Source organism: Vairimorpha necatrix, chromosome 4 (genome assembly GCF_036630325.1).
Source record: "Vairimorpha necatrix chromosome 4, complete sequence".
Taxonomy (NCBI): domain Eukaryota; kingdom Fungi; phylum Microsporidia; family Nosematidae; genus Vairimorpha; species Vairimorpha necatrix.
Window position 1 is genome coordinate 779,345 of NC_088819.1, and position 27,402 is coordinate 806,746.

The 27,402-nt window shown below is 30.7% G+C and overlaps 1 protein-coding gene and 2 non-coding genes across 3 annotated transcripts; all 3 read right to left on the bottom strand.

Moving 5' to 3' along the window:
* Positions 1-12,009: 12,009 nt before the first annotated feature.
* On the bottom strand, positions 12,010-13,629 carry VNE69_04147 (DNA polymerase kappa; the record flags this gene model as incomplete). Its single annotated transcript, XM_065473395.1, has 1 exon — positions 12,010-13,629. The coding sequence occupies one exon, from the start codon at positions 13,627-13,629 to the stop codon at positions 12,010-12,012; it is 1,620 nt and encodes a 539-aa protein (XP_065329467.1).
* Positions 13,630-20,779: 7,150 nt separating this feature from the next.
* VNE69_04801 lies at positions 20,780-23,263 on the bottom strand. Its single transcript, XR_010573993.1, has one exon. It is a non-coding gene; the product is annotated as a 5.8S-23S ribosomal RNA (ribosomal RNA).
* Positions 23,264-23,296: 33 nt separating this feature from the next.
* Positions 23,297-24,541, bottom strand: VNE69_04802. The gene has a single exon (XR_010573994.1). It is a non-coding gene; the product is annotated as an 18S ribosomal RNA (ribosomal RNA).
* Positions 24,542-27,402: the final 2,861 nt, after the last annotated feature.

The window sequence follows — 27,402 nt, forward strand, 5'->3', positions numbered from 1 at the left end:
GAAAAGAAGGGCACACAAAAAGATGAAAAGATATAATAGCTCAGACAGACAACAAACAAACATGACTCCACAGCGAGATCATAAAAATAAACACTTAAGAAAAACAAAACCATTTATTTGTTCATTCATAAAACAAAAGCTTCGTTTCGGACACCTTACCCGAGGTTACGACATAACCATTCCCCCACCGGTTCATTTAATCTTTGTCTGGCTTCTAATAGTTTAAATAGTGTTATTTTCTCTGTCATATTTTTTAGTCGCCCCTTAATTTGTCTCCATGTAACATTTGTAAATTTTTCCTTGTTTTGTACAAAAAGAATTTGAGCCTCCCTGTCAAGGATCATGAGGAAAATTAAAATCTTCTACTTGTCTCGAACAATATTATGGGCTGTAAACTGTAGCTCCAAATATTCCAAGTCTGCTTTGGCCTTAGCAAGTCTGAATGTTAATCCTTCCATTTTTAGAGTCGTACCGGGTGCCATGTTGAAGGAGTTTACATTCATAAGGGGTTTATTTATTAAATATTATAAACACACCAACAACATATATTCCTACACTACTCCCCTTTAAAAGTTTTACATTATTTCGATTCGCCGTAATCGTTCTTCCGTCGTCAAGTAAAACATTATACGATTAAACCCTTTATACAAGACTGTTCCTTTATCTTGCCATTTTGGTTCCAGTTTCCCTCCTTGGGGCAAAATTAGTTTGTACATACCCTGCCACCTATCTTTATTTCTTCCGATTTAGGCGCACCCGTTTTCTCATGTGTTGCATACTTCACTCTGTATCGTTCTAAATTCTCCTTCGCTCTAGTCCTAAAATCTGTTCTATCCATTCTTATTTTAATTTTTTCCTGCATAAACATATGACAAAGAACTAATCCTTTGTGCAATTCTATGAACGCAAAGCCTATGGCGCGGCGATGGGGCTGCACATAGGCTTTATTTACTTTTTTTTTGCACATTTGCCCAATCAAACTTGCCAAATTCCGTATCTTCCTTAGTTTAATTCCTATCGTTCTGTTAAATTTTTTCATTAATCCTGTTGTGGTCGGGATGTACGGTAATCGGATTTTCCAGGTAAACTGTTCTCTTTCGCATAATCCTCGCAGATTCGATTTTTAAACTGTCGTCCGTTATCTGTTAAAATTGCCTTCAAAATTCCATATTTCTTTATGATGTATCTGTCCACTATATACATTATTGAATTCATGTCTTTTGTATGGATCGGGATTATCTCCCCAGGTTTTAGGAAATGTTCTATTGTTGTCAGAAGATACCTGTACCCGTCCTCACTCTACTTAAATGGTCCTACTATGTCAATTTCCAAATCTCTCCAATGTTGTTTGCCACCAACGGTGCAAAATCTTTAAATTGTTTTTGTTCTCTTTTCTGTTGACAGATTTCGCAGTTTTCTACAAACTGATCTATATCTTTGTTAATTTCCTTCCATTCATATTTAGTCTCATGTTATATTTCATATTTTGCTTTAAGCCATGACCCAACATATCGTGGTAAAATCTGACCAATTCTATCCCCCCCTTTCCCTTTTTATAACTTTCCTTTCTTCAGCGGGGCTTACCGTTTCAATGTTCTTCATTTCTATTTTGAAGTCTCTACTTAGATGGTCTACATAGTTCGAGGGTCCAGCAATATACTCAATTGTAAAATCATATTCCTGAAGAAGAAGCGACCATCTCGCTAACCTTGCCTTAATATTCCTTGACTTTAAAAGATACTTTAAAGCTTGATAGTTCGTGTGGAATGGGATTTCCCCTAACATTAGATATTCTCTGAAGTGTTGAAATGCTTTGACTACTGCCAAAAGCTCCTGTTCTATTGTAGAATAATTTTTTTTCGCTTTCATGCATAAAAAACTTAAATATACTACCATTTTTTCCTTTTCTTCTATTACCTGGGATAGCATGGCTCCAATTCCTTCATTTGACGCGCCCATCATCAAAATGAATTCACCTCTCGTATTTGGGATTGTCAGAAACGTCGCTTTATTGACAGCTGCCTTCAACGCTTCTATGGCTTCGATAAATTGCCTGTTTTCTGGTTCCTTTTTCCAAAATTTGATTTCCTCTTTCTTTTCAACTTAATAATTCTATACAATGGGCTTACTATCTTATGACTGTCTTTTATAAATTTCGAACAGTAATTATGTAGCCCCAACAATGATTTTAATTTCTTTTTGTTTCTTAGTATCGGCAATTCCTTACAACTCTTTATTCTTTCAGTGTCAATCCCCAATCCTTTTTTTGAGATTATATGCCCTAAGATTTTCAGTTCTTTCTTTTTAAATTCACGCTTTTTCTCATTCAGCTTTACTCTTGCATTTACTAACTTCTCCATAACCAGCTTAACATGCGCTTGATGTTCCTCGAACGTTCTACGATAGACCAGGATATCATCCATATAAACTACCACGAATTTGTATAAAAAATCTCTCAGTATGTTATTCATTGCTCTCTGAAATGTGACTAGTCTGTTTACTAGACCGAAAGGCATCTTTACAAATTGAAAAGATCCTTTTCTGCATGCAAAGGCCGTCTTCCCAATATTCTTTGGTGCCATATTGATCTGGTGATATCCCGATTCGGCATCCATTTTAGTAAAATAACTTGCACCCTCTAGTGCATCAAAAAACTCATCCACTCATGGCATGGGGTATGCATTCCGAATCGTAATATCATTAAGACGCCTGTAATCTATACACAATCTGTAACCTCCATCTTTTTTTGTTACTACGACGCTGGACTTCGCCAAGCACTCTCACTTGGCTGTATCGCTCCCAGCTCAAGGTATTCTTTTATTATTTTAGATGCCTCTTTTTCTTTCGTTCCGCCTAATTTATATAGCTGAGCCATGTCTGGTTCGCTATCTCCTGTGTTAATCCTATGATATCCAATTGCGTTTCTTTTAAGGATTTGTCCTGATTCCATGTTAACCTTTCCATTTCCAAATCTTAGGTCAACTTCATACTTGTCCAATAATATACATCCTACTATACACGGCATGGTGATGTCTCGTGTTACAATAAATTTGTCTTCAAAAACGTATCCTTCTATCTTTATTTTCAGCATCGTTTTTCCTATGATTCTTATCTGACCCGTTGGCCGCGCGTAATTATAGATTCTCTCTAGTCAATCTCGTTTTGTCTTTGAGTGTTCCGGCCTGAGCAAATTAACTTCTGCACCTGTATCTATTAATACCTTAAACGGCCGTTTAACGTCCTCAAGTGTAGCCAACTTAACAGTGGATCGGGGACTTCTGCTATTTAATAACCTATAATTAAAAATGAATATATTTAAGTCCTCTTCTTCCACATCTATCTCATCATTCCCTTGTGGTATACTAACCTCTCTGACTTGTTTCTGCACCTTAGAGCTTTTCTTTAAACTGTTGAAACGACATTGAAAGACCACATGTCCTGGCTCGCTACAGATCAAACATCTAATTTTTGGATAGCTTGATTTTTTTATTATTAACTTTGTTTCTTATTGCTTCGACTGTAACTTCTGGGCAGTATGGAGATGCTATCTGGTTTCGCTCAGTCTGTCTCGTATCCTTAATATTCTTTAAAGAATCATAGATGTATTTCCACGTAAGGCCTTCTTTGTAGTTAATAAGCACGATGTTAGCAAGATTATTCGGCAGACCATTCAATGTAAACGCTACCAGGACTTGTTCTGGAACATTTCCTTTCCTCGCCATGGCCCCCATTCTGTCGAGATAATTCAGGATAGATCCACCTGTATTCTTCAATGCTGCTAGTTTACCCCAACTGATCTTCAATATCATACTACTAACAAATCTCTTTCTAAACAAATCTATTAGTTCACCCAAGTCTAGCCCTCTGGTTGGGCCATTATCCAATTTTTTGCCTCCTTCCTACGAGACATCTTGAATGTAAGTAACAGCTTACCCTCGCTGTGTTCATTCAACCTGCCCACTTCCATCAAGTCCTCTATTAACTGCCTGGGTCGTCTTTCTCTTCATTTCTGAAGATGAAAGAAATATTTTTGTCGCTTGTCGCTAAATTGTTGGAACAAAACATGGGTTTATTTTAAAAATTATTTAAAAATCTTGGTGTCAAATATATCAACTCGATTATATATTTGACAAAGACATATAGTCCTACAGTATGTGTTTAGATTCAAGATCTGTATTATAGCTATAATGCCATTTTATCTAGTCGTGTTCATTTTTGGATAAAGAGTTACGTGGGTTTTTAGAATGCATTATATAATTGTAACTTTACACCATAAATTTTGTTTTATTGAATTATTTTTCGCATAATTAGCAATAATAAAGGCCTCTTTTCGGAGCTATATCGTGAAACACATTATATTTTTTAATAAGTGATCGATTTGAGCATTTTTTATTTGATCAAAAAATAAAGTTGCTATTTTATTTGGGGTATTTAGTAAATTACTTTTTTTATGAAGAGATATTGTAATGTCTTTTTTTGTCTGTGCTTAGTTTCTATATATTAGCTATGTTTTTAAATTGCATTGATTTAATTTGACCAGAACGACGATAGATATAACTTAAGCATAATACTAAAAAAAAATTTCAAAAATAAATTTTGGTTTATTGCATTTTATTGTTATATCGAATATACTTAATATAAATATGTAAAAACCACACAATAATAGAAAATCTTCAATTTACTAATATATTTTTGATGTGATATTTTTTTCAAGCCATATTATAAAATAGTATGTTAATTCTTTTTTAGATATTCTCCCTAAAATTCTAAAAATGAAATCTCATAATTTATTTTTTTAATAAATGCTATTTCCAATATAAAAAATAATTTTCAAAACGATATTTATAACATAAAATTTGTTGAATATAAGACATAAACAAATCTATGGTAAGTGTGTTCTTAAAAACTTTTCGTCGATTACTGTTTTCAATAAATTGACACATTCACTAAACTAAACAGCTTTGAACAGAGGGTGCACTTTAATAAATTACATTTGAAAATAATGATACAAAACTTCATAATAATAGACGTGTGGAAAATGTGATGATTTTTTTTTGTTATTGTTAAGATTATGAACATTTTATTGCAAAAAAAAGCAACTTCATAAGAACATAATTTTTGTATACTTATTTTTTTAAAGACATAGACTGTGCTTGATAGTTGTCCAGTTGTAACAATTTTTTTTACCTCAAGGCTTTGAACCCGACAGCATCTTTCTTTTTTTTTTTTTTACAAAGTCTTGATTTATCTATCGGTTAATGGTGCTATATTGTTTTTGTTGTTTCATGAGACATATTGACGCCAATTTTTTAGTCATAAATTTTCGTACAATTGTAAGGGCTATACTCTTTTTGTCAGCAAAGTCATTTTTCGGTGTGCTAAAACAATTTAAGGTTTTTATCGGAGACATTATGTAGGTGCATTACATCTGAATACACATATTAAAGAGCGCTATCATGCTATTAAAGTACTAAATTTTGGCGTGGGTGGTTTAGTTCACCAAGGTAATTATACGTACATCATATTTATATGAAGGGGTTGATGGGCCCTTGTTTGTTAGTAGACTGTTGGTTATGCTAGGCTATTTAAAATCTAATTATGGATTTGGAACATAACATCATATATGTCTCTTATATGGTATGTTTCCCCCTATAACGAGATGATTTACGATTGAGAAAAAGAGTTTACATTGTTTTGCATAAATATTAACTATATTTTAATTCGATCAATTATAAAAAAATGAAATAAGATGCAAGAATATTTTTTAGTATGATAATTTTTATATCTGGATTTTTAATAAACAAGTGAAATGGAAATAAATATGATTAATTTATATAGTAGGCCTTAGTAATGACTTGTACAATGAAAAGTTTTATTAAACTCGTAATATTGCATGCACGAATACAAGATACAAAGGGATCTTATATATATATATATTAGTTAAAAATATATTAAAAAACTAAATCATATAGTATGGGCGATATTTAAATTATAAATATAAGTTGTTTCCTATATACAAAGAACTTTTTATTCTAATTTAAGACATTGAGACATAACAACGACCATAAAATATTTGTTTTCATTTTATCAATTTTCCTTTTTTTAAATAAACCGATCGATCGATCTATTTCAAAAATTATTTATTTATTCTTTTTCGGCCCTTATCCAACAATATCATGAGAAGACAAGATGATAAATCTATTTGTAACATACGAACAAGGAAGGGCTACCAAGCCAAGAACCAGGCTCTCAAGCGTGAAGACCAATGTGCATATAAAATCACAAAAAAAATATAAAATCAGTCGAACTTTTTTATCCAGAAGTTGCTCCTATATATTACGTCACTTCTGTTTACACATTGATCTTTCCTCCTCATTTGTGTTTTTTTTGTGTTGGTTTTACATGTCTGCCGGTATTTGTAATATGCTAGTCAACAAACATTTCCCCAATAAAAACCAAATTAACGTTTAATATGTATATTTGTTATGAATGGCCCTGTGACGTTGAGACTTATTTATTTTTAGAATAAGTTTTCAGTTTTTTAATGTTAATATATTTATTTTAATTTTATACCTATTGGTCTCTTTGCCGCTATTCTTTCACATGTTTTCTCCGATATCATCGTAACTTTAAAAAAAAAACTTATTTATTTATTTAACTTTTTATTTAGAATAAGTTTAGTAACTTTACTATAAATAAAGCCTATTTATAAAAATATTTCTGAAGTATAATTTTATTTAATTAAGATTATGTGTTCTAATATTTAATACCACATGTTTTATGGAGACCAATAAATAATGAAACTCTGATCTAATCTCATACGCGTCAAGCAGCTCTCTCAGTTAGTGGACAATTCTGTAACACCAACTTCTATTGGTTGCCCACAAATATAAATAACATAATTCATCGCCAAACACGATGCCTAAAAGTAATGACAGCCGCATCCAGCTCATGTCTATGACGTCTCTAACATTAATCATTATTCATCTACATTTACACTTACCCTGTGAATTCACGGGTTACATAACCGTAGCATTATTGAATGTTTTCGTGCCACTGGCACAATCTCGAGTAAATACGCCAGATTAAAACATCATTGTTTTTATTTGACAGAAAACAATATGACATCCTTTATTTTTATGTAGTCAATAGTACAACAAAATGAAACTAACAACAAATGGTTTTTATTTTTCTGATATTATTTTTTATTATTCGCCGCTTTCTTTAGATAATTTTTTATCGATTTTATTTTTTTCTTGACCATATTCTCTGCCACGCAAACATAATCGTAAGTCGGATGATTAACTTATTCAATATTAATACTAATCAATAAAATACATTTAAACTAAGGTTAAAAACCATAACAGCCCCGTCTACGAAAAACCATTAGAAATGAAATAGTTAAAAGCGTCTTTTAATTTCTATTTTATTTATGGTTTGGATTTTTATGTTTATACATTAAAAGATATAATTCAAATTAGAAATATAAATTAATGTATAAATAAAAAACATACTTAAACTTTTGTTTTTTACAACACCCATTTCAGGAACATTGTAATGTTTTGTATCTCAGAAAGAACACATTTCAAATACTTGAAATATTTGAATTATACAACAAAGTCTCTACAATCCTAGACTTATAAAAAATTAGATGAATATAAAAGAAATACATATATCTAACACCGACTTATATATAAAAACACATAAATACAATACGTAGTCCGATGTTCTTGCTAAATAAATCAAAACATGCTGTGTAACAAAACCTAAATACTAGAAAAAGAACGCACAAGACAATTAGAAATAACCAAACTTCGATATGTCAATATACATGATTTGTTCTCAAAAACAAAATAAATACTTTTTAAAGGTATAGTAAAAAAAAACATTTATTTAGATCAATAAAAAATCTTGCCAACTATTTTATGAAAGGAAAGCAAATTCCTAAATATATATGGCGTGTTTGCCGGAGAGCTTGCCAGTAGCAAGAAAGCATTCAATAATGCTGCAGTTTGAAGTTCCGTGAAAACTGGAGTTTAGATAGATGGAAGAAATATATTGTTTATTGTAAAATAGAGTTTGAATTATCTAAATTATAGAAGGAATAATGTTTTTAAGTGTTCGAGTGATGTACAGTGTTGTTCATGGAATTTCTTTATTTTTATAACATAGTAACCAATAGAAGGAAATTAGATTGGCCTGGCTATGACTGATCGTTCCGAAGAAGCATCAGCGCTTTAGTTTTCTATTAGTTGTTTATAAATCATGTAATATGATCCATTATACCACAATATAAATGAAAATAAAAAAAGCTTTTTCTGTATTAAGAGTGTTCTGTATGATTGAAACTTTACTATAAATTAAAGGTATCTTTTATAGCTTTAAACATTATTATTAGCCTTTCTTTGATAATTTAAAATGGTTTTTCGTTTCTTTAGAGTTCATAGCTTTTTTCGAAAAAATTCATTTATATTTTTTTTATTTAACTACTTACTAAACAAATTTGCTACACGCCTATGTCTTATGTTTATAAATATATTAAAGAAAATATTTTCTTTGATAGCGTATAGTCATTTAATTATCAGGTATTTGACAAGTTGTGTTTATGACATCTTCCTTTGCGTCGCTAGTATTAAATTACACGAACTTATGAAATAATTTCTCTATAATAGGAGCAATTGACATATTGCATCATGTAGGTTTTATAAAAACCGTTTGTATTCATTACTTTGTTTTTTTCATTACAGTACAAACGAGATTGGGATTTAAAATATATTAATAAGCAATAATAAAAAATAATTTTCAACTTTTAATAAAACTTAAGACAATGATATATTCAATTTTGTATTTCAATCGTTTCAAATTATTTGAAAACAACACAGAAACTTAATTTTTTACATAAACAGATATTTTATTACATAGATATTTGAATCTTTTAATGCATATTTCTAAAGTTGTTTATATGTTTTTGTTAAAATTTGACGAAATGAACATTTGTCTCAAAACCATTATTCAAACTTCTACTATATTTTTTTACAAATTTTAAGATTTGTATGAAATTTAATACCAGCATGTTGTTTATACCGCAAGCAAAAAAATCATCGATATTGTCTAAAATTCACATTATGTCACAATATAGATTCCTCGGGTAGTTTCTAAATTGTTAATATGTAAATTTTAAGGGTATTATATACAATACAAACACATCAAAGTTACTATTATTTATAAAACACGACATATTATAATATACTATTGTTTTACAATTATAACATCTTATAATATTTTTATTTTTTCGATATTTGAAACAACATGGAGTTTTGTTTTCTAAAAGATTTTTTACAACCACGTCGTTAAAGTATATTATAATCTACATCGAAAGTTCATGTCGAAGCCATAAACACATACAAAATGCTTTTTTGGACATATGTCTATAAGTTTCTATTCCCTATTAAAAAGATCGAAAGAAAGAAGATATTACAATTTAAACTACAAGTCAAAAATCAGGTACCATAAGCCACAAATTGTATTGGGGGAGGGGTTGTGCGCAAGGATGTAAATATACTAGTTGTTAATCTACAATATAATTTTTTATATTCGTTAATGCAAAGAGTAAATACTCTTACTCTAAAAAGTCAATAATTTATGCATAAAAATTTCAAGACACATATATATATTAATAAAGTCAAAATTCTCATTGATTTAAATGTTTAAATGTTTATTACTTATTTTTCTGTTAAAATATAAAATTTCAATAAAAAAAATAACGTTCTCACATTATGTTGATACAAAATTTCTTTCCCTTTTAATTCAATATTGAGAATAGCCGTCAATTTCTTAGACTTCGATGCTCTAAAAACTATTAAAGAGTATTTAAAATATAAAAATAGATCAACAAAAAAACAATATATTGTAAATTTTGGGAAAACATAACTCATAGCATGAAGTAAACAGTCTAATTGGATGTTTACATAAAACCTTGGTAATTACAATTATTATCACACTTACATAAGTAAAGTTATAAATTTATCGTGTCCAGGAACGTGTAGCTAATGAGTATGTTGAGATAAGAGTTGACACTAGGATACATTCAAATATAAAATGAAGCAAACAAGTCTGTTATACTAATTGTGGACAGGTTGAGGAAAGAAGTAATCGTTGTTAAAAATGGAATCACAAGCTTTAACACTTTCATGCAGTAGAGACAGAAAGAAACATAAATACGGCTTGTTTGCAAATCATTTGACTTTTCTCTATAAATAATAGCCGAAAATTATCCCTTATGTAATTACTTGGAATGGAATAGTAATTAATTTCCGCCGCTTGCATATCAAAGAGCTCCGATTAGAACCAAGAATGGAAGCATATATACAGACAAGAGTCCTTAAGATGACTTTAGAAAGCCCAACTATGTCAATTAGACATGGGCTTGATACTGAACAGTAAGAGGTATTCGAAGACCCAATATGTGGATTTCAGGAGGAACTCCAAGAAATGTCGGAAGAAATTGTAGGTATAGCTTGTGAAAAGTAATTAGTTTCAAAGATATTATATTGTACCCAATTTAAGTAATTTTATTTAAAAATTTCTTGTGAATATAACAAATCTTGTAGAATTACTATTAACGAAGTAAGGTTTAAGAAGCCATCATACTATTATTAGAAATGGAAATAATTATGGAAACATAGTAATTAAAGCATAGTATAGTAAATACTTTATAAAATGGGCGATTTTTGAATTATTAATATTCATGTAAATATTAAAATATACATATTATATGGTATATTTAAACGAACTATGAATAATTAGAACCCAACAAATTTTATATAACATGCGAAATGGCTTAGTGGGATACCTTTTACTCAATACAATTTAAGCTATTTATATTTTATATATTAAAATCGTGGCTGCTTTGGGAAAGGGATATATTAGTAGCCCTTAAGGATGTATCCATCTTAGTTTTTGGCGCTAAAGTAGTTTTTTGTTTTGTCGTCGATCAGGATTTTTTCTTTTCTAATTAGTCATAATCAATAAATTGTGAGATTATCAAGACATCAAATAAGTGGGCAAGATTTATTATATACCAAAAAAAATCATAATTCTTAAATTATTCAATCATAATAATGATTCCTAAAATTGTATGTAAATATTGTATATCACAGTGTGTTATATTGAATTATAAATAGTATCGGTGTTATAATAAGTATATGTAAACTGAAACCAGCTACATCTTTAAAATAAAGTATAAGAACGTAAATATACTATGCATCCTAGGCCATCATGTGGTTTAACTGGAATGTATACGTCAAATTCGTCATAGCCATTATTTTTGGGCCTTTTATTTCATATATTTCTTTTTTATCAATTCGAAAGAAACTAAGTTTATCTATAATCACACTACAAAAATAATTACAATGGTATATCTATAATACAGCCTTAGTTTTAAGAAAAGTAAAATAAAATCAATTTATTTACTTTATACTCATCCATAAAAATCAGTTTTCTTCATTCCTTTATATCTAAATTATATGAATTTTTTTGAACATGCTTCCTACGGGGAAGTATAATAAAACAGCCATATGGTAAGATAAGGTTTTAAAAATACATTAAATACGTTTTTACAGTGTGTATCCTCCGATTTACTAAGTTAGTTGTTCCTCAATTCTTATATACATTTGATTTGCAGTTTTTTATAAACATGCATTTTTGCTATTTCTGTAACCAAATGCTGTGTTAATAGTGCTAGAAATAGATAATCCCATAATGCAAATCCCAGAAATACTGGAGTGTAATTTCAGAGTACAACAAACAAATTAAAATTCAGAACTGTAAAATAAGTTATAAGAGCCCAAGTAATCGAAATAATCATATAAATAAGGTAACTTTAAAGAATAAATTTTATTTTATGTTTGTAATTATCTGCTCTTACAATTTTTGAAAAAAATAAATATTTTCCGATTGGATTGTGCCCTATTAGTATTACGTTAAACGATATAGGTTATTTTTGGTTGATTATTCTCGATTTTTTTTCTTTATATATGCGTCAAGTGTGCTTTTACGCTTGGTCTCTTCAGTATGCTGAGCATTTATACAACTGTTAACATGGCTCTCAAATAAAAAATTATTTAAATGTAAGGATGCTTTTTTGCAGACTGGACAAATTTTCTTCTCATATACAGATCCGAGGAACTTAGACAGTCCGTTGCTATCATCATTTGAAAAACCACTACAAGTTATGCCCAAGAGTCTAATAGGATTAAGAATATTTTTATTAGTTGTTAAAAGCTTACTGTCCATTAATAAATCGTAACCAACATTAAAAATTTCAATATCTTCATTGATCTTCTTGTTTAATTTAATCTGTTTAGTTTTACTACTAAAATTAGACGTTTTATAATTTAGTGTTATTATATTACATTTTATATTTTTCATTTTGAGTTTATCACTTAACGAAGTGCAACAACGCCATAGAATTGTACAGATTTCAGAATGATCAATAGTGGATCTAAATGTCACATTTTTACCGACAGATTGTCTTGACTTATTTGTTCTATCACTAAAATCAAATATAGAAAGACCATATGATAAATAAAACAAATTTTTAAATGATTTATAAGGCATAGTTAGATATAGAAAATGTAGGTTATCTCTAAGTTCCCTTATAGTTCTAATTTTATAAGACTTTGCAAGAAATTCTTTAGTGGCAGAACCGATACCATTAATTTTATCAGTTTCTAAATCCAAAATATGACCATCAAAATCTTTATCAATTACAAAAGATCCATTGGGCTTATTTATTCCACATGCATATTTACTCAATCCCCTTGTCACAGAAATTCCCCCCGATATTGTAAGACCAGTACGTAAAAATACTAAATGCCTAATATTGTCTATTAATTTTTTTATGTTTATAAAATTAAACTTCGTAGATGTCATTGGCACATAAACAGAACGGTCATGAGAGTATTCTTTGATTTGAATTTTGTTTTTATCTTCTTTGTTTAATAATGAAATATTAAACCCTATCATGTTCATTTTAGATACCGAATTTTTAAATTTCAATACATCAAATGTCAAACATGCCTCATCAATTCCATAAATTTCAATTTTTTCATCAAAAATTGACAATACACTCATAACTTGTTCACTGAAAAAATTATATTTTTGAAAATCACATTTAACTATCTTAAGAGTTGGACATAATTGTTTTGCCATGTATCCTGGCATACCAGCCCTTATACCATATTTTCTTGCTACATAATTACAAGTAGCGAGCATGTTCATATTACCAACGCCTAAAGGTATTGTCTTATATTCGGGATTTTCCAATGATTCCACACTAGCGTAAAATGAATCAAGATCTACATGACAAAATATGATCATGGGGTCTGCATCAAACAAAGCTGGATATTTTGAGCCCATCTCTTTTTTGAGTAACTTAACATGTTGAAGTGCTGATTCTATTTTGGAAGGTGTAATGGAATCAAGTTTTTGTAAAATATCATAAGATTTATTTCGTATTTTATACAACTTCGTCTCTTTATTTTCACTAAATTCATCGTCTAGCGTTGCTAATGATATCTTTTTAATTTTGTCCTTTTCTAGTAAATCTTCTTCGTCAGATTCATTCATATTAAAGGATGAAAACTTGAAAATATATGGAAACCCCCTTTATTTAACAAATTTACAAATTTTTTAATCACAAAATAATTTAAGTTATAACAGATTAAATTTATACGTCAAACATGTGATCGAATTATATTTGTGGTCTTATTTACCACATTACTTATTTTTATTTTATATTCCCTCCAAACGAATATTCTAGAAAATATTTTACTATAAATATTTTCTCTTTATTTTACCCCACAAAAAAAGATGAACAATCAAGAGAATATGAATAACTACGGGAGGACACAAAGATACCTACCCCCTCACAAGAGGACAGCTAATTACCCACATGGGAATAGCATTAATAAAAACCATTTTACTAAAACTAATTTAGGTGCAGGGAGAAGCATTCTTGAATGCTATTTACATTATGGCCATCTCCCTGGTGGAAACACCACAATATTATCAAATTGATTCAAATTTTACTTTTTAATTGAATTTTATATGCATTCTTTTAGCCCCTTTTTTCTATCAAATCATGTCTCTACACATCGACAGATTTAATTGGACCGGAAACACTCACAAAAGGAAAAAAAATCGAATCTGTGATATTATTAAAAAAAATAAAATTGTTTATTGAAAATGGCGTGTTTTACGGATAGCTTGCCTGTGGCAAGGAAGCATTCAATGATGCTACGGTTTGGGGTGCCGTGAAGACCGGAGTTAAAAGAGTTAAAGGGAAAGGATTGTTTATTGTTATGAAAAGAGTTTTGTTTATCTGATTTGTAGAAGGAAGAGTGTTGGTTTGCGTTCTGATGTTGTACCATGTTGTTCATGGAATTTCTCTATTTATGTCACATAGTAACCAATAGAAAGAAATAAGATTTGGCTGACCAATAATAGTCGACCATAGCTAATCGTTCCGAAGAAGCATCAGCGTTTTAGTATTTATTGGTTTTTAGAAATCATGTGGTATGATCCATTATACCACATACTGCCACCTTCGACTAGCACTTTAGGTTTCGGACGTGCGTCCAAGATTCTTCATTCTTTAGGCGAACCCAATTCCCTTTACTTCCAACTTCTTCTATGCTTTGTTTATGTCCATACTTACGATCGAGCTTTCCTGCCTTTAGATTTCGCTTATATACTATATCTCCCACTTTAAACTTTGGGGTGTATGATAAATTCTTTGTATTTATTCTAAAGTTTTGAAGCTTATTTTCGATATCGAAGAAATCCTTTTTGTGCGTTAAGAGATAAGTGAAGTTCAATACCTCGATTATAATTGTTATTTAAAGTGTTCTCTGCTTCTTTGACGGTGTCGTAAATATTTCTATATTTATTAATAGATATGATAAAAGTAATGGTTTGATTGATTCTCTCTGATATACCATTGGATCTTGGTGTATATGTTGGTATAAGAATATGGTTTATATCCATGTCCGTAAGGTAATTAGTGAAGTCGGTTGAGGTGTATTGCCGTCCGTTATCTGAGATCAAATGCTTTGGTTTTGCTCTACTAGAAATCCAATATTCTACGGCGTCTATAAGTTCTTGTGTCTTAATTGCTTGTAAAAAACTAAGTGTGTTTCCCTTGAATATATATCTGTTATTGTTAAGATATATCCTGTCCTCTTTTCGGAATTAGGAATGGGTGTATAATATTAGAAAGGCCCAAAATATCCGTTGAGATTCGTTCGTATAGCTTGCCGGAGTTCATTCTTATTTCTTGTTGATTCTTGTTATTAATAATCTTATAGTTTCAGCAGATGTTACATTTGTGGACTGTTTTTGTTATGTTCTTCAGAGCATCTTTAACGTAAATATAATTTTTTATATTGTTATAGAGCGTTGAACCCCCTCGGTGTCCTGATATTTTGTGTATAGTCTTAAGCAACGAACTTGATCTTGTCATATTTAACTATTAGTTTACCTTTGTCATTTATTTGTAACGCGTCGTTGTTTGACGCGCAAGCTCTTCTTACAGCATTATCATACTTTACTTTTAGCGATGTTGCCTGAGATATGAGGCATCGCGATAGGGAGTCCGCAGCAATATTATCTGCCCCCTTAATATGAAAAATTTTGTTAATAATGGTTAGACAAGTATTTTCTGCTAATACTTCATCTAGCATCTCTTCTGATGATTTTTCGAGCCAATGAATGGAATTATCGTTCCTTTGTCCACAATAATAATTTTCTTTTTAATGTTTAACAACTGCGAGTTTGCCGCGAGGAATTCATAACCTACAATTATATCCTCTGGAATTTTGTGTAATACATAAAACTTTATCAAGAATGTTCTACCACTGATATCTAATCTTGATTCGACTATCTTATTAGTTGTTTCTTTTGTACCATTGCCGAATACCATAGTAAGGGGGTTTGCTTCAAATATTGGCAGTTTTAATATATTGACAATGTTCTCATGTATATAATTGCATGTAGCCCCTGTGTCCACGAATAACTGTAACATAGTGTCATTAATTTTCCCATTGATTTTAATGCCTTCATGACTATCAGTCTTTTGTTCCAATATAATAAGATTTTTATTATCATTAGATGGGGTGTTCTTATGAAGCGAACAATCTTTGGTGTTATAGAATTTGGAGTTATGATACTTGCACCATTTCTTGCTTGTGAAGTTATTTGTAGTTTTGGTAAATCCTATGTCTTTTACAGCACGTTGACTTGTCTCTGTTGACTGTGCTAAAATATTTTCTTCAAGGTCTACTAGAAACTGTATAATTTCTTCAAATAATGCCGATTTAAGGTTTTGGTCGGCTATTTTAATTGTTGTGTATTTGTCCAATACTCTAAAGAATATTTCATCTTGTTTTCGCTCCAATTCTTTCCGAGAAAGTTCGTAAATATGAGTGTATCCTTCTAATTCTTTAGTAGTTTCATCCATGTATTCATTTATGGTAAAGTAATTGCACTGTTTAATATAATCAAGTTTTTGAGAGATTATTCGGTGTTGTGTTTTGGGGTGTGGTATTATAAATACCACAAATTATTTATTTTTATTTTATCAATTTTCCCTTTTTGGAAAATAGACCATTCGACCGGTCTATTCCAAAAATCAAATATTTATTTCCTTTTTGCCCTGACCCCTACAAAATTATGAGACAAGATAAACATCAATACCATTGGAATCCACGACCAAGGAAGGGCCTCAGAGCCAGGGACCAGTATCCCATTACGGATGCCCAACGAGGCTTTAATCAAATAAATAAAACGTATAATTTAATAGAACTATATTTGTCCAGAGGTAGCTCCTCTGGATTGCGTCATGGGGTATAGTATATTAAGAAGTTCTTTTCTTAATGCTTTATAACTTTTATTTGTTAATTTTGATTTATAAGTGAAATCATAGATTAGACTATGGTATATTTGACCGGCTTGTGTGTCATTCCACTTATTATACTCAGAAGTAGTTTCGAACTCTTTGAGACCTGCAGTTGTTAGGTCGGTTTTAATATTAAATATTTTGAGTATATGTTCGATGGTGGGTACGTCTGTTCCTTCAACTATTCTTTTAAATTCCGCGGAATGATGTTTGTTATCAGCTGTAACTGGTTTTTTACCTTTAATGCCATTTGAGCTCAAATTGGCGTGTTTACCGGGAAGCTTGCCTGTGGCAAGGAAGCATTCAATGATGCTACGGTTTGAGGTGCCAAGAAGACCGGAGTTAAAAGAGTTAAAGGGAAAGGATTGTTTATCGTTATGAAAAGAGTTTTGTTTATCTGTTTTGTAGAAGGAAGAGTGTTGGTTTGCGTTCTGATGTTGTACCATGTTGTTCATGGAATTTCTCTATTTACATTACATAGTAACCAATAGAAAGAAATAAGATTTGGCTGACCAATAATAGTCGACCATAGCTGTTCGTTCCGAAGAAGCATCGGCGTTTTAGTATTTATTGGTTTTTGGAAATCATGTGGTATGATCCATTATACCACAGAAAAAAATACAATATCAACAAAACGAAGAAAAGCCACCAAAATCTCACCAATAAAGATAAATCATCAATAATTGCGTTTACACGCCAGCATACCTCTTCGGCCTCGCTTGTAGGAGAAAAGTTTGTTCCCATAGGACACATCCTTAGTCATAATATGACTAGAGACCCACTTTCACGGGTCTAATGAAAAACGAAAACGCCTGGCTCAATACACCATTTAAGAACACGACTCGGTTCAGCGGAACAGTACAGCATCAGTATCATGCCCGACCTCTCCCAGGTCAAATATAATTAAATATAAGTCTTTTTGTTAATAATATAACACTTCTTTCTTCTAATTCTAGATTTTCATTTTTTTTAATTAAGCTATATTAAAAAAAATAAAAATAAAATTGTTTATTGTAAAAAAAGACAAAATCAGCAAAACGAAGAAAAGCCTCCAAGCCACCAAAAACTCCACTAATAAAGAAAAAATCATCAATAATTGCGTTTACACGCCAGCATACCTTAACGGCCTCGCTTGTAGGAGAAAAGTTTGTTCCCATAGGACACATCCTTAGTCATAATATGACTAGAGACCCACTTTCACGGGTCTAATGAAAAACGAAAACGCCTGGCTCAATACACCATTTAAGAACACGACTCAGTTCAGCGGAACAATACAGCATCAGTATCATGCCCGACCTCTCCCAGGTCAAATATAATTAAATATAAGTCTTTTTGTTAATAATATAACACTTCTTTCTTCTAATTCTAGATTTTCATTTTTTTTTAATTAAGCTATATTAATTATTTTGTTTCGTTATCTCCTTCAGTTTGTTATTAATCATAATTCTTCTAGAGACAACCATTCTATCTAAGAACTCTATAGTGCAACAAAGTTCTTTTATCTTATCTGGGTTATTTTTTAGTCCGATTTTATTACCAAGGAGTTGCTTGGTTTTATCTCGGATATTTGTTTTTGAACAAGTCAGTAGAGGCAGTTTATTTTCAAAAGATGATCTAATGTCAGTTAAACAGACGCACTCCAGAAGAAAGTGTTCTAAATTTTCTTGTGGTCCATCACACAAAAAGCATTCGTTTCTATAACTCATTGGTATTCTTTTTGAATATGCTATTGCTGAGGACCACTTTACTAAATTACATCTCAATCTAGTATATGTTCTAATTTTTCTATTGTTTATTTTGTTCATGACATATTTTATTTGTGAATTTCTTATGTCATATTGGTTTGCTATTGATGCAGCTAAAGAAGTATTTAGAGTTCTTCGACTTCTTAGTACATCAATTATTTTTGAAGTGATAAATTTACTATCACTTGATTCGTATTCGAAGCCGACAAATCGTTTTAACCATCTTTGTGTTCTTGAACACCAGGTAGTTTTTCTTTCTTTCGGATTTATTGCAATTATATCCGATATGATTGTCTTATTGTGTTTCCACTTGTTGTATGCTCTAAATCTACTTAAAGCTGCTTGTATATGAATTCGTTCGATACTGAACTCGTCCATTACTCTATCTAGTGGAACTAATACTCTTTTGAATATCATTCTGATAGATTTTCTTAAGATCCTGTTAATCTTACCTGCTCTTGTACTTGACATTCCCCACAGTTCACTACCATACATTAGTGTGGGTACTAGTACACATTTGATTAAGATCGCCTTGAAGTAAAGGTTGATGCTATTATTCATCAACTTGGGCATCAAGGCGTCTAAGGCTTTCTTGCCACGCATTGCTGCGTCTTTGACCAAATGTTCTTCTAGCGTGTTTCTTTTAATTAAGACACCTAGATATCTGTATTCAGTGACTTCTTCAATCACACCAAAGTCTGTACTGAGAGAATACAAACTTCGGAATTCTTGTATGTTAGAATGAGCATTCCATTCTAATACTCCGCTTTTTGTGCAGTTAATCTTCATTCTGTTATTAACTGCCCACTTTGAAATTCTATTGATCTTATTATTAAGATCATCAATGTTGTTTCCGAAGACAACAATATCATCTGCGAACATCAGTCCCGGAACTCTCGTATTTGATCTTGGGATCAAAACTCCTTCTATGCCGTCAAAAATATCATTGATGAATATATTGAACAGCATTGGAGAACAAGGGCACCCTTGTCTCACTCCTTTTCTGTAGCTATAACCACTTGACGTGTCACCACCAATTTTCACACGCATGGTGGTATATTTATAAATATCCTTTATTGTATTGATTAAATACAATGGGATATTAAGTTTTGTAAGCTTTTCAAATAATAAGTCATGACTTACATTATCATAAGCTTTTTCAAAGTCAATGAAACACATTATTGTGTTCAAGCCTCTGAATTCTCTTCTTCTCACTATTTCTAGTAAAGATGTAATCTGATTCATACACTCTTCACCTGCTCGGAATCCTGCTTGGTATCTAGAGAGTATATCTTGTTCTTCGACAAATTGAGTTAACCTGTCATTTATTATCTTGAGATAGATCTTACTAATTGTGTTAATTAAGGAGATTCCCCTATAATTATTTAGATCTGTCTCATCTCCTTTTTTGTGGAGGCAAATCATGTTTGCCATGCTCCAGTATTCAGGAGGACTATTTCCACAAATATATTTATTAAATTCATGTAGCATGAATTTAAAGAATTTATCTTCTACTGCTCTAGTCAGTAAGTGTTTGTATAGCTCGGTTGGAATCTCATCAGGACCGGCTGCTTTGTTATTTCCACATTTCTTCAGTGCGGATAGAAATTCTTCATCTGTTCTGTTATCTCTGGGGGAAGATCAACAAGATCTACTTTATCATAGACATTGACATCTATATCATTCTCTGACGCCAAATCAGCGTAAAATTTATTCGCTATTTCTAGCTTCTTTGCTCGGCAAGTCTGAAGAATCTTATTGTGGTCAATTAGAGCCACTTGATCCAAACGAATGGAGACACTTCTATTTTTCAGCCTCCTAGTTTCATGAGTCTGATGAAAAACGAAAGCGCCTGGCTCATTACACCATTTAAGAACACGACTCAGTTCAGCGGAACAATACAGCATCAGTATCATGCCCAACCTCTCCCAGGTCAAAATAGAAATTTGCACCTAGTTAAAAAACATCGGTCCCGCCCTCCGCGACGTGGACGCTCTCTTGTGGAGGGTTTCGGTCCCACCCTCCACGACGTATACGCTCTCTTATTTGTATACAACACCTACTATACATACAAAAAAAGCAGTAACCTCAAAATGTCGGCATACACCTTCATTCTTACAGTTCTGCTTAAAAGAGTAGTATTCTCCTAAATGTATCTTTGAGCTACGCTTCAGGCTTAAGAGGCTTTCAGCCTTAATCGAAACGACGTAGCTAAGCAACATAACTTAATAGTTAATCGCACTACCAGTGGTCATCACTTAGAGTTCCTCTCGTACTATCAAAGTTCACTCAAAAATACTTACAGTAGGGTAAAACTAACCTGTCTCACGACGGTCTAAACCCATCTCACGTTCCTCATTACCGGGTGAACAATCCAACACTTCGTAACATATACACTACGATGATCAGAAGAGACGACATCGAAGAATCAAAAAGCAGAGTCGCTATGATCGCTTGCCTGCTACAAGCCAGTTATCCCTGTGGTAACTTTTCAATCACCCAATACATAATGAATGTAATTGGGATCGCTAGGCCAAGGTTTCCCTACTAAATACAGTCATATGCATAAAGTAAAGCAGATTTATTCCCTTATAATAAACTGATGGTTACCATCCATCATTCATCTACCTTAGGACAGCTGTGTTACTTTTTAACAGCTGTACCGCCCCAGCCAAACTCCCCATATATTCTAATAAATAAATATTCAAACATACTAGTGGTTTCACAATACTTCTCCCACCTCTCTACAATATACCGAATATTTATTAAAACATACTGAAGTCAAGCTCAACAGGGTCTTCTTTCCCCGCTGATAAATAACAAGCCCGTTCCCTTGTCTCGTGGTTTCACAAAATTGTAAGTAGGGACAGTAGGAATCTCGTTGCTCCATTCATGCGCGTCACCAATTAAATGACGAGGCATTTGGCTACCTTAAGAGAGTCATAGTTACTCCCGCCGTTTACATTCGCTTACACAACTTTAACAATAAATGCACTGGGCAGAATTCACTTCTTGTAAATACAAAAAGCTATGTTTTTAATAAACAGTCAGATTCCTTACATAGTAAAAGTTCTAGCATGCTAGAGCCAATCTTTATCCCAAAGTTACAGATCTAATTTGCCGAATTCCCTTACTTACTTTAATTTAAAATATTTGTTATGATACAAAGACACCTGATGCGGTATAGGTACGGTTAAAATTATTTTATTTTTATCAAGTATATATAATTAACTATTTCTTATCATGACAATCCATAGTTAAAATTAAATTTAATTCATTTATCTTAAATTTATTGAAATATACTGTCATTATCAAGTTACCTTATAATAATTTAATAAAGAATTATTAATCTTTTTTGTTTTTATAAATAACACCGATTCACTTCAATAATAATTGAAAACCCTAGTCTATATCTATACAAATATATTGTTACTGCCTCCAAGATCGGCTCATTTGTTTCTTCTATATATACTCACATATATACTTCAATACAAACAAATTGCACAGCTACCTAAATATTTATTAGAAACATCTCATAAAAGTAGTAATCTTCTTCCATTTTATACAATAATACATTCGGTAGGTACGTTGTAACACGTTTCTTAGCGGATTTCTACTTCCATAACAACCGCCCTACTGTCTCAATGTATTCATCATATTTATGGTATAATATCTACTATTTAGAATATTTAATGTTTCATAAGGTTCATCCCTTTTTGCACATCATTCTTACAATCATGTGCCCACTAGTTATACAATAGATTCATTATATAAATTTAATTTATATAATTCCATAGAATTAAAGATTTCTCATAGTTAAAAAACTATAACAGTGTCCTACATCTATGTCCTATATAATAATAACTGCTGTCCTGAGAGACATTTCGCTGTGAACCAGCTACCACACAGTTCGATTGGTCTTTCGCCACTATACACATCTTAAATCATCGATTTGCACGTCAGAATGATTATGGTCTTCCAATAAACTGTTGCTTATCTTCAACCAGAACATGTATAGTTCACTGTGTTTCGGGTCTTATAATTATAACTAATCAAGTTAATAAAGATTAAAAAATTTAATTTTTATCTTGCTATAATTATAATCTCCTTGGTCCGTGTTTCAAGACGGGTCCTTAAAAATAAGGCTAAACTCCACACATTTTCACAAGTTCCTTCGCAGTACTTATTTTCTATCGGTATACCATTATATTTAACCTTAGATATTTCATTCTACCTTTATTCAAACTGCACTACCAAGCAGCTCTACTCAAGTACATTATTCTATTCTATTAATAACGAATATAATATTCTCTATAAATATAATTAATAGAATAAACCATTTACAACTCCAATTAAGGATTACAATGGAGGGTTATTTCTTGTTCACTCGCTGCTACTAAAGAAATCCTAGTTAGTTTCTTTTCCTCCTTTTAATGATATGCTTAAGTTCAAAGGGTTATCAATACATTATAAATATATTAATTAGGTAAATAATATACTTTCGTATTCTATTACGACCTTCATCGTTATGGTATCCTATTGATCCCATGTGTGGATAAATTTAATAATTAAAATTAATTTAAATTTAACTTAATATGATCCTGCTAATGGTTCTCCAACAGCAACCATGTTACGACTTATATCAGATCTAATACATATTATTCAAGTAGTTTTCACTAATTTCACAACACATATCATCTTAGATAGCGACGGGCGGTGTGTACAAAGAACAGGGACACATTCAATTCTACTTATTTAATAAAATTTACTAGCAATTCCAAGTTCAAATATCTCTTACAAAATATTATCCCATAAAGATTATATATCTATTGTATTGCGCGTGCAGCCCAAAATGTCTGAGGGCATAACGGACCTGTTTTAATCCTTTCCTTCCTACACTGATTGTGTCTGTCTATTAATAAAAGGGTCTCACGTCTTGTTGAAATTAATCAAAACTTCACAGCATCCATTGAAAACGGCCATGCACCACTATTATCATTCTCAGATTGAAAATCTTCTCTGAATAATAAAATATTGGTAAGTTACCTCGCGTTGAGTCAAATTAAGCCGCACAATCCACTCCTTGTGGTATTCTTCCGTCAATTTCTTTAATTTTCAATCTTGCGATCATACTATCCCCAGAGCCAAAAAACTCAAATTTCTATCATCTAATACAATTAATATCATATCACATCGTCGGCATAGTTTACTGCTGGAACTACAATGGTATCTAATCATCTTCGCTCCTCCAGCTTACGTCCTTGTTCAAAAAATACATACAAGTGTACAGCTTTCGCTTCTGTTCGTCCAGTCAGGGTCGTCACATTTCATCTCTCTCCCAACTATACAGTACACCTCATATTGCTTCTTAAATATAAACTACGGACTTTTTAACTGCATCAATCATCATACACACTCTTGGAACAAGTATTACCGCGGCTGCTGGCACTTGATTTGCCCTCCAATTAATCACCTCATATACTTTTACAATATGAAACAATAGAATATTACTTCCCATAACTGCCTCAGATAAAATCCATAGGTCAAGTTTCGCCCCTGCTGCAATCCTTAGACTTAGTAGCCGTCTCTCAGGCTCCTTCTCCGGAATATTACAAAGTAATACCGTTACCCGTCATTGCCTTGTTAAGCCATTACCTTAACAACTAGCTGATAGGTCTCACTCTTACTGTATATGTCTTATGCTACACTTTAACGCAGTTATACTAATTTAATACATTAAATAAAGTGAGTATTACTGAGCAGTCCATTTTTCCATATCAAAAACATGCATGGGTTAATCTTAGGGAATAGCGTCTACGTCAGGCAGAATCAACCTGGTGTTGTGTATTAAAAATCAATATATTTGATTTTAATCAGTATTTATGAAAATATTAGAAATAAATATATTTCTTAATACAAATTCTTATAATATAAAATATGAAAACTATAATTGTTTAAAAATACTTAATAAATGATATAATATCAGATTGGATGAAATAAAATTTTACAAGGGTAAAAAATTATTTTAATAAATCAGCAAATGATTGATTAATCACTGATTCACTGATCAAAATTGTGATCTGAGATTAGCAACATTTATAATTGTGTAAAAATTGTATAAAAAAACATGGATTCTAAATGATTCTTTATAAAGAGTTGAATCTACATGATACTACAGTATTATACATGAACAAACTTATATATTTATTTTAAAAATGATTATTCTAGTAATTTAATGATCTATTATCTAATTCTCAGATATAAAATTATTTTGTCTAATACACATTTGTTTTGTTCATTTGTTGACCCAAACAAAAAAAAAAAAAACTTGACATTTTTAAGATGTGAGATGACACTTTGACTTTGATACTCACATAAAAATATATTATATCTTTTCCATGGTGAGTTTGTGATGTATAATACAAATAAATGCATCATGTATAATTGTATATTAATTTATGTAGTATAAAGTACATATGCTCTTAAAATATATTTTTATTTCTTCACTTACTGATAGCTTCATTGGCCTTGTTCCTATTTGATTACATGCACTTCTTTTATTTTTAATGTATGTTTTAACAAGAATACTTATTGTTTGTATTTTACATTATAAATATATTCCTAAAGTTTTTTTATTGACTTTTGCCGGTCAATGATAAGATGTTTGACAGATTTATTTTATGTGATATGTCTTTATGACATGACAGTAGCCCTACAAAAATATATAATTATACATGTTTATTTTGTTAGCTTTTGATAAATACAAACAAAATCATTAAATTTTCTTAAATATAAACATTGAGCCACAAAATTAATATATAAAACGATGAAACACATAAAAAAATGATAAAGCAACATACCATCATGACCAGGCCCTTTATTTGGCCGCGACAGAAAAAATAATATATTTTTTGAGAGGTAATTTTTTAAACATTTACATATAATTTTACTTAAAGAGGTGTTGTAAATGTATATAACCAACGTGGGAAATCGATGTAGCTGTTACAAGAATAGTAAATTTTTTAAAGTAATATCTCATCCCTTCTTTATAAATGTTTTTAATGATTTATGCAGGCAAACAAATCTCTACTTGTAAAAATATGTTTCGTCAATATTTGATCGGATACTATAGCAAGAAATTATAAAAAAACATATATTCCTAAAATATTGAGTTGCTCATTGATATATATCTTTTAAAACTATTTAAAAACTTAAGAATAACATTAAATTATTTTAACTCTCGTGGATCTATTTAATTTGACTGTAATTAACAATATTTACAAGTAACCCCTTTTAGTGAAAACTTCAATTTTAATTTATAAGATTATGTTTCTGAATTTGTAAAACGTCTTTGTGTCTCTCAGGATATATTGTCTCCAACAAAAAATTAGAAAATATTAACAAAATGCATTTTAATATCTAAAAAAAGAAAACAATAATTTTTAAGAAATAGGCACTTGATTTAATAAAGAAATTTTTTTTATCAAAAACAGTCGTATAAATATAAAATAAATAGATTACGATTATAAATTAAAAATATGAAAATAATTTTTGAATTAGATTAGTGAAATAAAAAAATATACAATTGTGAATTGTCTCATGGCTTTATTTTTTTTGCAAAGTGATCCAAAAAACTCTAGAATCGAGCTTAAATGGCTTATTCCTTTGCATATTTTGATATCTAATTTTTTGTCTGGATTCCAAATTCATTTTGTGTAACTTTGTCCGTATTTGTCTCAGTACAGTCTTCTAGCTTTAGCTAAATTGCATATATACTGTGGCTGTCTGAACAATAACATATTATGTATTATACAGTTCATACGTTTTCTATAAGCTTTATTTATTTTTGCTATAAACAATGACAACTAAATATGGTCTCAATATTTAAAGAAATCATTGTATCGTTAATCTTTTTGTCGCAATGTATGAGATACAGAACTTACAACTGAGTTTTGATTTCTAATAAAACACTAGTAGAATCTGATTCTATTTTCATTTAGATTAAAACCAATCCAAAATGTTTTTAGGTCTTTATTATCGTAAAAAATCTAATACTTCATTTTAAACTATAATTAATTTCATTTATGCGAAATTATTATACGCCATATAAAATGTGTAAACTTCGTGCTCTTCTTAATTTATACGTCAATATGTTACATTATAGTAGAATTTGAATTATGGATTTTTATATTATAAATTATAAATTTTTTCTAGATTATTTATTTACCGGCAATAATTATATTATGGATATTTAGCTTTGAAGTAACATATCAATACATTGAAATACGAAGAAGTGAGAAACAATAACAGAATGTACATAGTTGTTTGTCTAAACACCCTATCGGTTTCGGGCATTTAATAGGATGCTTAAACTTCCTATTTGAGTTCAGATTTATGTGGTTCGAGTTAAAAATCTTTCAGAAATAAAAATTACTGCAATATCTTTTTTATCTAAATTTTTTTTTAGACATAAAGAGCCGATTCGATTATTTTTAAAAAAATATTTGTTTTAGAAACAGGATCAATTTACATTGTATTGTCCAGACAAACATAAACACCTTATGTTGGACTTCCAATATCTATTTACATATAACATTTATGCATTTTCTCATATTATAAAGTTTTTCTTGAATAAAGTAGTCATTATTCATCATATAAAATCAATAATCGTGTAAGACACTCCCGTTACTAGTATTTTAA